At 31.9% G+C, this 12048-nt stretch overlaps 1 protein-coding gene across 14 annotated transcripts in view; it reads left to right on the top strand.

Moving 5' to 3' along the window:
- The window catches only part of LOC129751553 (potassium voltage-gated channel subfamily KQT member 1-like), a 705179-nt gene that overhangs the window by 507983 nt on the left and 185148 nt on the right, over positions 1–12048 (top strand). For 5 of the 14 annotated variants that reach the window (XM_055747116.1, XM_055747127.1, XM_055747117.1 and 2 more), the window contains one exon: positions 11256–11369. The exons of the other annotated variants lie outside the window; for them this stretch is intronic. In XM_055747116.1, the coding sequence (XP_055603091.1) occupies positions 11256–11369 (114 nt within the window). The remainder of the gene's footprint in view (positions 1–11255; positions 11370–12048) is intronic. 14 annotated transcript variants of the gene reach the window in all.

The following is a 12048-nucleotide window of genomic DNA, read 5'->3' as shown; positions in this document are numbered from 1 at the left end:
CCGTAATCTCAACTCCAAACATAAAACTACGGTAGATTTACTTAGTCGATTTAAAGTAAGGTTACAAGAATCTTTGACGCACGTGTCCGAGCCGGGCAAATACGAGCTATTTCAACTAAAAACCTGGCAAAATCCGGGCATTTGATTTATGAATTTTTAATTCAAATACAGGGCAATATCTGGGCAAATTTGGTAAAAACCTACACACACAGTTAGAAAAATCCTTGTAACATTACATGCAGCTTAGACTGCCCCAAATTTGTATGGGAAATTCAAAACCTGTGAAATGTTATGCGCTGCAGGCTAAAATTGATCCTAGGCCTAGTACTAGATCTCATGCCAAATTTGGGCCAGATCGGATCACGGGAAGGGGTCGCTCAACGAGCCTGAAGTTTGTATGGGATTTTGAGACATTTTGTTCGGGAGAAACATGAAAAACCAGTTTTTCATCAATAACTTTGATTCCCGTTGGCCGATTTCTTTCAAAAACGGGTTTTCTTAAAGCCTAAATTATGAAAAACATTTCATACGAAGACTGCATATCGATAAGAGTTAAGACAAAAAAGTTATTAGGCTTCCAAAATGGGCTAACTTTTTTAAGGATGGTATTCATCACAGTAAATGAGTCGGGGCGGTCGAACTTATTGAAGCCTCATTAGCAGTGATGAATACCACCGTAAAAAAAGTTAGCCCATTTTGGAAGTCCAATAACTTTTTTGTCTTAACTCTTATCGATATGCAGTCTTCGGATGAAATGTTTTTCATAATTTAGGCTTTAAGAAAACCCGTTTTTGAAAGAAATCGGCCGACGGGAACCAAAGTTATTGATGAAAAACTGGTTTTTCATGTTTCTCCCGAACAAAATGTCTCAAAATCCCATACAAACTTCAGGCTCGTTGAGCGACCCCTTCCCGTGATCCGATCTGGCCCAAATTCGGCATGAGATCTTGTACTAGGCCTAGGATCAATTTTAGCCTGCAGCGCATAACTTTTTCAAAAGTCGGGTCATTTGGGGCACTCTAATGCAGCTGCATGGGTAGAAGGGAATCGGGTATTTACATGTATCAATACGGCTTAATTCATGTAAACTTCCTATTGCCTTCAACTGATTTGTTTACTGCAAACCTACATTTCCAATCATTCTTTTTGGTATGGTTGTTTATCCAAGAAAAGCATCGATATTTGTCGATAAGAGATTTTAATATCTTACACATATATTTTATTTGATCCACTCAAGAAAAATTGCTATTCAATAAATTTTCAGGAATACCGGTTTTTTTGGTGCTATTCCTCCGACGACGGCAACGGCGATTGACATGCTGGTAGGAAAATAAGTTGTCATGCACTTGGGGTAGCCCGAGCTTTCGTTGTATTCAAGTGGCATTTTTTCTGGAACAAATAAAATTGACCATTTGATATAATAATTACAATAATTAGAAGGGTATTAAGTTTTATTTCTCACTTACTTGCTTTAAAACTCAGCATGCACCACCTCGATTCGAACAGAAGCGAACAGCACACGAGCAGGTACAACAAAATACGGTCGAACGTGATGAATGTTCGCCTTCGTTGGGAATCCAATAGGAACGAAAACAAAACAGAATTGGCAAACTGACGTTGACGCTGGATTTCGCATGCGGTGACATGTAAAGTTCATCTTAGCCTTTAAATGTTATACTCTTTTTAATATCTTTCGTGGCGATGATGTGAAAACGTGCAATGTAAGATTACATTTTTCTTTCTGTGTAGGAATTATTCAACAAAAATTGAGAAAAAAAACACATTATTTTTTTATCAAAAATTTTTGAATCGAATTTGAGGCCTCCAATCAACAGGTCCTAATCATTTTGATAAAACTTGCTCAAAATACTTTTTACGCAAAAAGCAAAAATTTTATAACCTCAACTTTAGATTTTTGTTGGATTTAACAAATTTCCAATTTACAAAATTGACAAAATTGACAAAATTGACAAAATTGACAAAAATGACAAAATTGACAAAATTGACAAAATTGACAAAATTGACAAAATTGACAAAGTTGACAAAATTAACTAAATTCGCAAAATTCACAAAATTGACAAAATTGACAAAATTGACATACTTGACAAAATTTCCAGAATTAACAAAATTAACAAAATTGACAAAATTGAAAAAATTTACAAAATTGACAAAATTGACAAAATTGATAAAATTGACAAAATTGACAAAATTGACAAAATTGACAAAATTGACAAAATTAACAAAATTGACAAAATTGACAAAATTGACAAAATTGACAAAATTGACAAAATTAACAAAATTGACAAAATTGACAAAATTGACAAAATTGACAAAATTGACAAAATCAACAAAATTGACAAAATTGACAAAATTGACAAAATTGACAAAATTGACAAAATTGACAAAATTGACAAAATTGACAAAATTGACAAAATTGACAAAATTGACAAAATTGACAAAATTGACAAAATTGACAAAATTGACAAAATTGACAAAATTGACAAAATTGACAAAATTGACAAAATTGACCAAATTGACAAAATTGACAAAATTGACAAAATTGACAAAATTGACAAAATTGACAAAATTGACAAAATTTACAAAATTTACAAAATTTAAAAATTGACAAAATTGACCAAATTGACAAAATTGACAAAATTGACAAAATTGACAAAATTGAAAAAAATTGACAAAATTCACAAAATTGACAAAATTCATAAAATTCACAAAATTGACAAAATTGACACAATTGACATACTTGACAAAATTGACAAAATTGACAAAATTGACAAAATTGACAAAATTGACAAAAATTGACAAAATTGACAAAATTGACAAAATTGACAAAATTGACAAAATTGACAAAATTGATAAAATTGACAAAATTGACAAAGTTGAAAAATATTTTAAGAGGAAGTATATTTCCGAAAGAAAAATCTTCATTTTTACATGCTTGATCCAGTCACAGAATTTTTTTTTGTATTTTATCAAATGCATGAATACAACATTGTTGATCGTTTCTAAGCTTTTCATGTTGAAGAATTCATAGAATTTAGCAATAAGTATCAGAGGGGTACAAATAATTTGTTTTGCCAGTGCTGAGATAAACAGCTTTTAATAAAAACTTAAAGCATATTTAATCAATATTTTCGAAGCACAGGTTTTAAATTAAACTATTTCAATATTTTTCAGTTCATTGAAAATAACCACCAAATTTAAACACTATTTTACAAACAATCAGAAGGTGCACGCAGATAAACTTGCACTCCTAACAATTACGTGCTGTTGCTCGGAAGTTCTGCACTTCTTAGGGATTTTCACTTGATCAAGCCAATTTTTCCAATGATAGCGACGGACAAACCGAATATTCAAATAAAGCTTTGCAGAAAAATCAATCAACTTGAACAACTAATTAACTAGAAAAATTTAAACAGAATAGTATTAAAAGTTAAATTTTTTTGAGGAAAATTGAAATAGCTCACATAAGATAATCAAGTGTCTGGTTGGAATATCCGATTGATAAATTCACGGATGAGTTTTTAATGTTGTTGTTGTTTTGAACCATCAATAATGATAGTCAAGATCACGACACATAGTGGTCTAAAACCCAGAAAAACTGGCAGAAAGTAATTTTTTGAAGCGGTCGAGATTATCTATCCATATATTTCACCGTTAAAAAAACTACATAACTCCACTAAAATTTTATGTGGGAAAGATTCCACATTTCTGAACAACATCTTATTAAAACAACATCTTATTGCAAATTAGGCTGCCTTTTTGCCATTTTTGGAGAACGGTTTCAAACAGTAGAAGCACTTTTTTGTTGGATCCTTTTTATCTTTTGGATCCGGAACTAGCTTGATTTCTAATTGGATCTTAACTAGAGATGAACCGGCCAACGGCCGAATGCCTAATATTTAGTTTTTCAGCTTTTCGGTCTAACGAATATTCGGTCGAATATTCTGTGTAGATTTTAATAGAGATTATTTCTATTATTTTTAGTCAAATATTTTCTACCAGTTTACAATATATCAGATCTTCTTTGAGAAGGGGTGCCTTTGATTTTCCAAATGTCACCGATAACTGATAGGACATCAGATGACTTTTCGCTTCTATGACCTTTATCAACAAAAGGCCATAACAATTCGAAATTGCTTATTAGATATCGAATAAATAATTGCTAAAAAGCAGGATGATCTTGTATCTAAAGCATACTATACTTTCTACCACACGTAGCTGGACCAAACGGCTGGACAACTCGAGACGATTTAAAAAAAATTAAATTAAAAAATATAAAGGGCAAACCTGAACAGAATCTATTAATTTTTTTTTTTTTTTTCAAACAAACAAGATGAAAAGAAAAGAAAATTACTCGAAATTTAAAGTTTTTATCGAATCACAGCAGCAGTGTTAACAAACAGTGTTCAACAAAAATTAATGTCCATTTTTTAATTTACTTTAAAAAAAAATTAAAGAGAAATTTGAGTTTTTAATTTGATTTAGCAAATAATCTGACTAAACCCGGGTAAAATCTAGAAAGTTAAAAAAATATCTGTGCATCCCAGCCAGATTTGACTTTTCACGAATTCTTTGATGGATTTAAGGGCAAACCTGGATATATCAAGAAAAAATAGATTAAACGATAATCAAAATGTCAAGCTATCTGCAGTGAAATATACACGGATTCACCTTAGATGTTTTTCTGAAACCATAAGTTTTTGATTTTGTAGCTAATTCAATATTACTTTTGGATATTTTATTCATTATCCAAACGCAGTTGAAGAAATTGACATATTTGTAATTGCCTAAAATTAAAAAAAATTCGACCTATTCGGCTTATTCTTCAAACCTTTATTTCAAATTTTGATAAATATTTGCGAATTGGTTTGAAAAAAACTCTTATCTTGCATAAAATATTTATAATGAGTGGTAAAAAACAGATAATGAAAAATTGAAAAAGTGTTTGATTTTATTTGATTTGTGTTAAAATTGAGTTGATTCCAGCTGAAAATAACCTTTCTAGGATATGAGACATTTTGCAGTAAGCTGTTAGAAAATATCAAGACTGGGCTCTACACACTGAGCTTTTAAAATTTCTCTATTCTTTTCGGTAACATTTATAACAATAATATTTATATTTATACAAAATAATAAGTTATTTTCAATGAAATTATTATTATTGAGCAATTTAAGTTAGTTTCAGGAGCAATAATGTTGAAAATATAACTTCTGCCAGGTTTTTTGGGAATTGGACCGCTGGGCGATAGTCACATTGGATGAAGCTGGAATGATCTAGTAAAAATTCCTAAAAGGTCGAAGTTAGATGTTGAACCATTTTCTTAGAACTTCTGATATTTTCATCGACAAATGGTTGGTATCAGAAGGGTTCAAACGTCATTATTGGAATCTGAAAGATGCAAGTGATTTTTTCCCAAAAATAGTTAACTGTTTAAGCATAAAGCTTGAAAAGAGATCACCCAAACCAAAACTCAACTAAATGTGTTTCAGTAAATTTGAAATACGATCAAAACCATCAAAGGAATGATTTTTTTTTATGAAGCTTTAATATATTACTCGTTGAACATTTATTTTAAAAGTTCAAAACATATCCTCGAAATTATGTATTCACGTTGAAAATGATTCTATATGATTATGCAAAGTCTAAAACAAGACATAAACCCAAGGATTTCGATTCTTTTGGTTTACGATTCTTTAAATTTAAATTCAATTCAGTACAGATTTAATTTGATGTCATGAAAACTAAATCGTGAAACTAAATTGTGATGACCTTTGTTCCTATCCAAGTTTCGTTCTTTCTTTGTTTTTTAAATAATCTTTTGAATTGCTTTCAAATATTTCTATCTAGTGGAGAGCGTGATCTGGCGAACGTGGGGTGCCCGAGAAATTGGAGAACGGTTGCTATGAACCGAGTGAATTTTAGGAATTATGTTCGTCAAGTTATGTCGTAAGACGGAATACTATGTAAATAAAATAAATAAATAATCTAGTGGAGATAAGGGCATAACGAGCATCCGGGGCATAGTAAGCACTTCTCTTTTCCACGAATGAACAAATTTTCTGAAATTAATTCTTGTGAGGAACTGTTTTGTGTTCCTATAGAATTAAGGCCGGACCCAATTTCAAATCAGTCTTTTGTCACTTGGAGTTGGAGCCAGGCGCGGTCCTATGGGGGGGGTGATCGGGGTGATCACCCCCCCCCCCCCCCCCCCCCCAAGCGGAAAAAACTGTTATAAAATACCCGCAAAAGCTCAAATTTCTATAAAAAACTGGAACTTTTCTTGGTAGATGTGCTATAAAATTTTCAAAATTTTCCACTCCGTGGGGGTGTTTTTTCAGCAAAATAGTTAATTTATTACTTGAATGGCTCAACATTGAAAAAAGTCGGTGCACCAAACTCAGGCAGCTGTAACTTGCAATTCCCTGGACTGAATAATACTAAATAGCTTTTGTTGATAAGTAACTCAACAAAAGTGTGTTGTTGAGTGTTGATTTTGAATTTGATATTAATGAAATGAAGGGCATTTTTTGTCAGGTTTAAGATCACAGTGAAGATTCCTTTAGGCAAGTTTTTTTCACCCTGAATTTTTCACCATTCAAATATGAATTATAAACTGAAAATTTATAACCTAGATTATGAAATTTAAAACACAAAAATTTAAATTTCAGATCTGCTTTTATTTAATTCTGTTTGAAATGTATCACATCAAACATTCATATTATGGATGACCATGAAAAAAATACAAATACATACTGCCAAACAGAAATCGAATATAAAATATTCATAGTTAGAGTTTAAATTAAAAAAATATCTTCTCCAGAGATTTCAGCATCAATAAATCGAAAAAAAAAGAAATTACGTGTTATGATTTTTGCGTTGCCCTATGAATTTTTAGAACCAAAAAGGAACAAAAATGTATTTATAGAAGCTGTTTCAATATGAAGGAATTGGTGTTGGCGATGGAGATTCAAATTCTTCTCCAGAACCCAAAATCTGCATTCAAAAATTTAACACATGGACACAAAATTAACATTTTCCGAGGTGCAAAGAATTTGAAAACTGATTTCGACTTATTTAGGAGTATTAAATACAAATTTGGGTTTTTTTATCAGCTCTTGTTTCCAATATAAATTTTGAAAATACAAGGATCATTGAACAAATTTGTGCACTTTTTAGTAAAAGTGTAAAATATCAAAAAGATTTAGAAAAAAAAAGTTTTAACTTAATGATAAATTTTCATGAAGACTGTGAGTAATTTACCATGAGAAAAATTATAGAAGTAAGTATGTTTCCCCGTTTTGTAAAATACGAAGATTATCGAGACGAAATTTGTATTGTTTTTACCGGGAATTTTCCACTTTTTGGCATTCTTTCCTCTAATTTGTATCGTTGAATGAATAAAGGATAATGAAAAGATTTTACATATTTTTTTTGTTGTTCATGTAGGTTAGTTACTTCATCAATTATCATTGATCGATTTCACTCTTAACTGCTTAGTTTTAAAATTACTTAATGCCAGAAAATAAGCAAAGCAAAATAGGGATGCAAAAATCTTTCAGAATCAGTTTTAATGTTTCCCTTTTGAATTAAAAGTATCCCCTTATCATTCCACTATTTTTCGGCAACAAGGCAATCTATCATGCTAAACAGTCAGAAATTTTTTTGCGATTTTGAACCAACACTCCTGGATTTCAAGATCTACAGCAATTATGCCACCGACATACTGCTTTCAGATAATCTACACAATAATATTGAAATTTTTAGTTAAAATTTAGCTTAAGGTTTGATATTCTGAATTTGAAAGCTTGGCTATTTCAATTGCAAATGACTGAGATTCTTCTCTGAACAAAAGTATTAACTATCAGAAATAATCCTTCATTTCATTATTATTTATTGTAATTCAAAATTATTTAGGAATTATGTGTTTGCACCTACATGAACAATAAAAAAAGATCAATCACTTTTTTTATAATTTAGTTGTTGTAGTACAACTAAAATTGAAAATTTTGAGTGATAACTTTAAATTCTAGAGCATATCAAATAAAATTAGGTTCCAAAAGCTTCATATTTAGAACCTGATTTTGATAATCGTATTTTATACTTAATTTATATTTTAAGTATGATTTTATAAATTGTGTATCCAAATTTGGAAATAATAATATTTATTTTTCAAATCACGATTCAGTAAAATATCCCAATGAAGAATTTAATGCCCGTTAGCTATGTTTGTTAATTAGTTTATCGGCCATATCGGTGAAAAGTTAAATACTTTTAAAAAAATATCAGATCGCTAATATTTAGAAGCTCAGGAAAACAATGGAGACAGCTTGAAATTTTTTTTCTACATTTTCATCTCTCAACAACGTGTGTATTATTTTCATTGAATAAATACATTTAAAGGCCTTGGAGAAAAAGGTGTCTTAGTGCATAAAAGCTTATTTTGAGAAAACACGCTTTTAAATTGAAGTGTTTGGCCGTTTTTCATATATTTTTCGAAAATTTGTATTTTACTGTCGAATGTAAAAGTATGTTAATAAAATTCAAAAAATCCGAAAAAATTATCAAATATAGTTTGAAGTGTGAAAAATCGTTTAACATAATTAGCTCAAAATGAACCATTTTGTCACTTATACCCCTTTGGCTCTGAGAGCCTCATTTATAATGAGAAATTCTGTAAAGAGCTCTTAAAGTGACAATTTTAAAATACCAGATATACCTCCAAATTAAAAAAAAATATCAAAATTATCAACATATCTTTTATAAAAGGATGTGTATGTTGTATAGAAGGATATTGAAATGAGTATTTAGAGAAACTTTGATAATGTTTTCATTATTCAACTCTTGTTTCATACTTTTTTAAATACATGTTGTTCAGTGAAATTCATGGGGAAAGGAGGAGCAGTGTGCAGCTTATATTGTGGACTAATTTATAACTGACCATTCCTCCCACACCCCTTCTCTCTCCTTTCGCTCACTCAAATGATCGTTTTTCACGAGATATAACCGTTCCTTTATATTGACTGATTTTTGAAAATTGGAAAAACACCCCCCAAACCCCCCCCCCCCCCCCCAAGAGCCAGCTCTAGGACCGCCCCTGGTTGGAGCATCGCAAGAAAGGTGTGCTATAAAAAAATATGCAAAAAAAAACTATTAAATGGGAATAAATTGCACGAAAGCTTTAATGTAACTAAGTCACATACTAAATCATTGCCATAACCTATAAATCAAGCTATTTTTCTTCGTAAAATTCAATAAAACCAAGAATATAAAAGGTGATAAAACTCTTTCACATTTTGTCTTTTGCTCTTGTAATCTATCGGATATTATAATTTTTTAGAAATATCCAAAAAATACTTCAAACTTTATTTACTCCCCCTTCAGGTTTTTGAGTATTTTTGAGGGAGGAGGAGGGGGGGGGTTAGGGTGACAAAATTATGATGGTAAAAATTGAGAAACAATGTGTACATTAGACTAGTTCACTTTCCGGTTTTTTTCGCAAATCGAAGCCGGACTCATATGGTTTGTTCCTGATGCAACTTTAAGTATTTCAGCCAATTTGAGATCTATTGAACTTATCTCTGTTCTGGGCAATGTGCTTTTGTAAAAAAAAAGTCCATTTTTGATAATTCACTTATGAGAGTTCTAGCAAGCCCCTGTTAATGTAAAACGAAAATTTGAAGATGCATGGTGGTTGAAAATATTAGCGTTTTCATAGATCTGTTTAAGTTAATCGTTCAAAACAAACCTAAAAAAAACACAAATCATAAACTACCAATTTGTACAGAACTTTTTACTTACAAGTTGAAAGTTAAAAATTTGCAGTAAATATGAAAACATTTTTTTTCTCAAAAGCTTCTCTTGCTAAGCAAGCCCTTTTTATTGCCTTTTTTTAAGTAATAAATATATAAATTGAATATAAGGGGGTAAAGTTTTTGAAATTTTTATGTGTACAGTTTAAGTGATATTTTAATTGTCATTTTTTGAAAAAATTATGGTTTTTTTTTTAAATAGAAGCATTTCCCAAGAGTTTGCCTGTGTTGGACGATTGGCAAAATAGAAACCCTATGAAATGGAGAAGTTTGAAGAAAAAAAATTAAATGGAAATTGTAGAAGGGCTCAGGAAACTTTTTGAAAGATGTTTCATTTGTTTCTGTAGCTAAATAAATATTCAGCAATGTTTAAAGTTGATGTCCCTTAATGTCTGGAGCATCGTTGCTCATCTTTCGATAATAAATGTTTTTGAATGAAAACGTAAAAAAGCAGTTTCGTCTCAACAAAAATACACTGTTATGGATGTTCCCATACCTTCTTTGGTAAATGGAACTTAAGCAATTATTTTGAAGATGTGGGGATACGTAAAACCATGCTGTTCAAAGTTAACCATTTTAAAGTTGTGGCTCTGTTTTCAAGGATAAAATAATTAAAGTGAGTAAAAAAAAATAGAGTAATTTATTAACTACCAAAAAATACTTCCCAACCTTATATTGCATGCTTCTTCTTCCATAAATTTCATCCCCATAACACATTCATACGGGTGAAGGTTGACGCTCAGGTGTAACATGAAATGTAAATACTGTAGCAGGGTTGCTTCCACGAAACGTAAACGAAGTGTAAGACAAAAAAACAAACGATGTAAGTCAGTCAACATTCCACCAGGTAGTAGTGCAGCCGCCAGTAGTCGCTGGCACGAAAGATTTATGGTTTGTTAATATGAAGGGTTTTCTGGCAGAGAGGAAAAAAAAATGGAAGAAACCAGTCGCAGTTTCTGATAAAACCCTGCCCGGGAATTGATCCTTCGATAAGAAGTAGTTGGTATGGTAGTAGAGTGCTTTCAGCTTGATAAATTGGCTTCCTCGCAAAAATGTCGCTCATGGGCTCTCCTTCTCTGACTGACTGGGCGAATTTTCCTAACTCTGTCTGGTGTAGAAATTTTCTTACTTGGTGCTTCTAACTAGTAGTGACATTCCATGTCGGGTATTCAGAAGTGATCCTAGAGTACTTATGTGTATGTAGAGCTTCCTTAAAAGGGTAAAATACTGACGTACGTATCTAACGCTAACTTGCTGCGGGACTGTAGAGCATCGGAAGTAGAGGAAAAAAACCATCGCTGGATACGGGTATTTGTCACTAGCTTTTCCTTCAGCCTTCCGGGACTGAAGACAACTGCATCAAGAATCGTCGTCCGCAATTGATTTTGTTTTCTCTTGACGACCGAAATGTCACGAATCCCGTCCAGCCGTCAATATCGAAACCAGCGAATCCAGCGACCGGCGTTATCGAATCGTTCGCTTCAAGATTCCATTCGAGTCCATTTTCCGACAATGGACGCCCCCGACGACCAACGTTCAAGGTAGGAAAAATTGGAACAGATTTTAACCGTGTGGATTCCTCCTTTGAAAGGACTCCTCACTCTCCAACAAATACGGTGCAGGGAAATTTAAGCTTCTGATTAAGGCATTCATTCATTCATTGAGCTGTGCTAAAAATCTTCAAAGAAAGAAACCACTGCGAGAGAAAGTCTATTTAAATATTCATTGAATACGGTTCGCACATTTTCAATGCCTTCGGCAATGAATGAGTGAGCCATTCCAGCGAAATAATTTCAAAAGACGAACTCAGTCCTCCCCACAAACAGCAACAGCGACATAAAGAAAAAGACATACATACTTCCTCATTCGTGTAGATCCAAGGACAAATTTTACGGCCCAAAAGCAGCGCTAAACAGATAACGTTTTTCATGTATGTCTTGTTGAGGATCCATTTGAATGTTCGTGCCTACATTTCAATCTTGTCTCCATAAACAGTCGCTACACGATGAGTTCATATTATTAAAATGGAACATCAATGTGAACGTGGATGCTTTAAGAAGTGTTGTTTTGAATTGAATGTGAGTTTTTTTAGCCATGCAGAAAGCGATTTTCATCGAAAAGTAAACAAAAATTTGAACCTTAAATGTATACGGAGAATATCCTTAAAATAAAATTGATTTTTTTGTGGATTAGAATATTTAACTGTAAATTTTTTAAACG

The sequence above is a fragment of the Uranotaenia lowii genome, chromosome 3 (assembly GCF_029784155.1).
Source record: "Uranotaenia lowii strain MFRU-FL chromosome 3, ASM2978415v1, whole genome shotgun sequence".
NCBI lineage: Eukaryota > Metazoa > Arthropoda > Insecta > Diptera > Culicidae > Uranotaenia > Uranotaenia lowii.
Note: the sequence above shows the minus strand (reverse complement) of the source record. Positions and strands in the feature narration are given on the sequence as shown.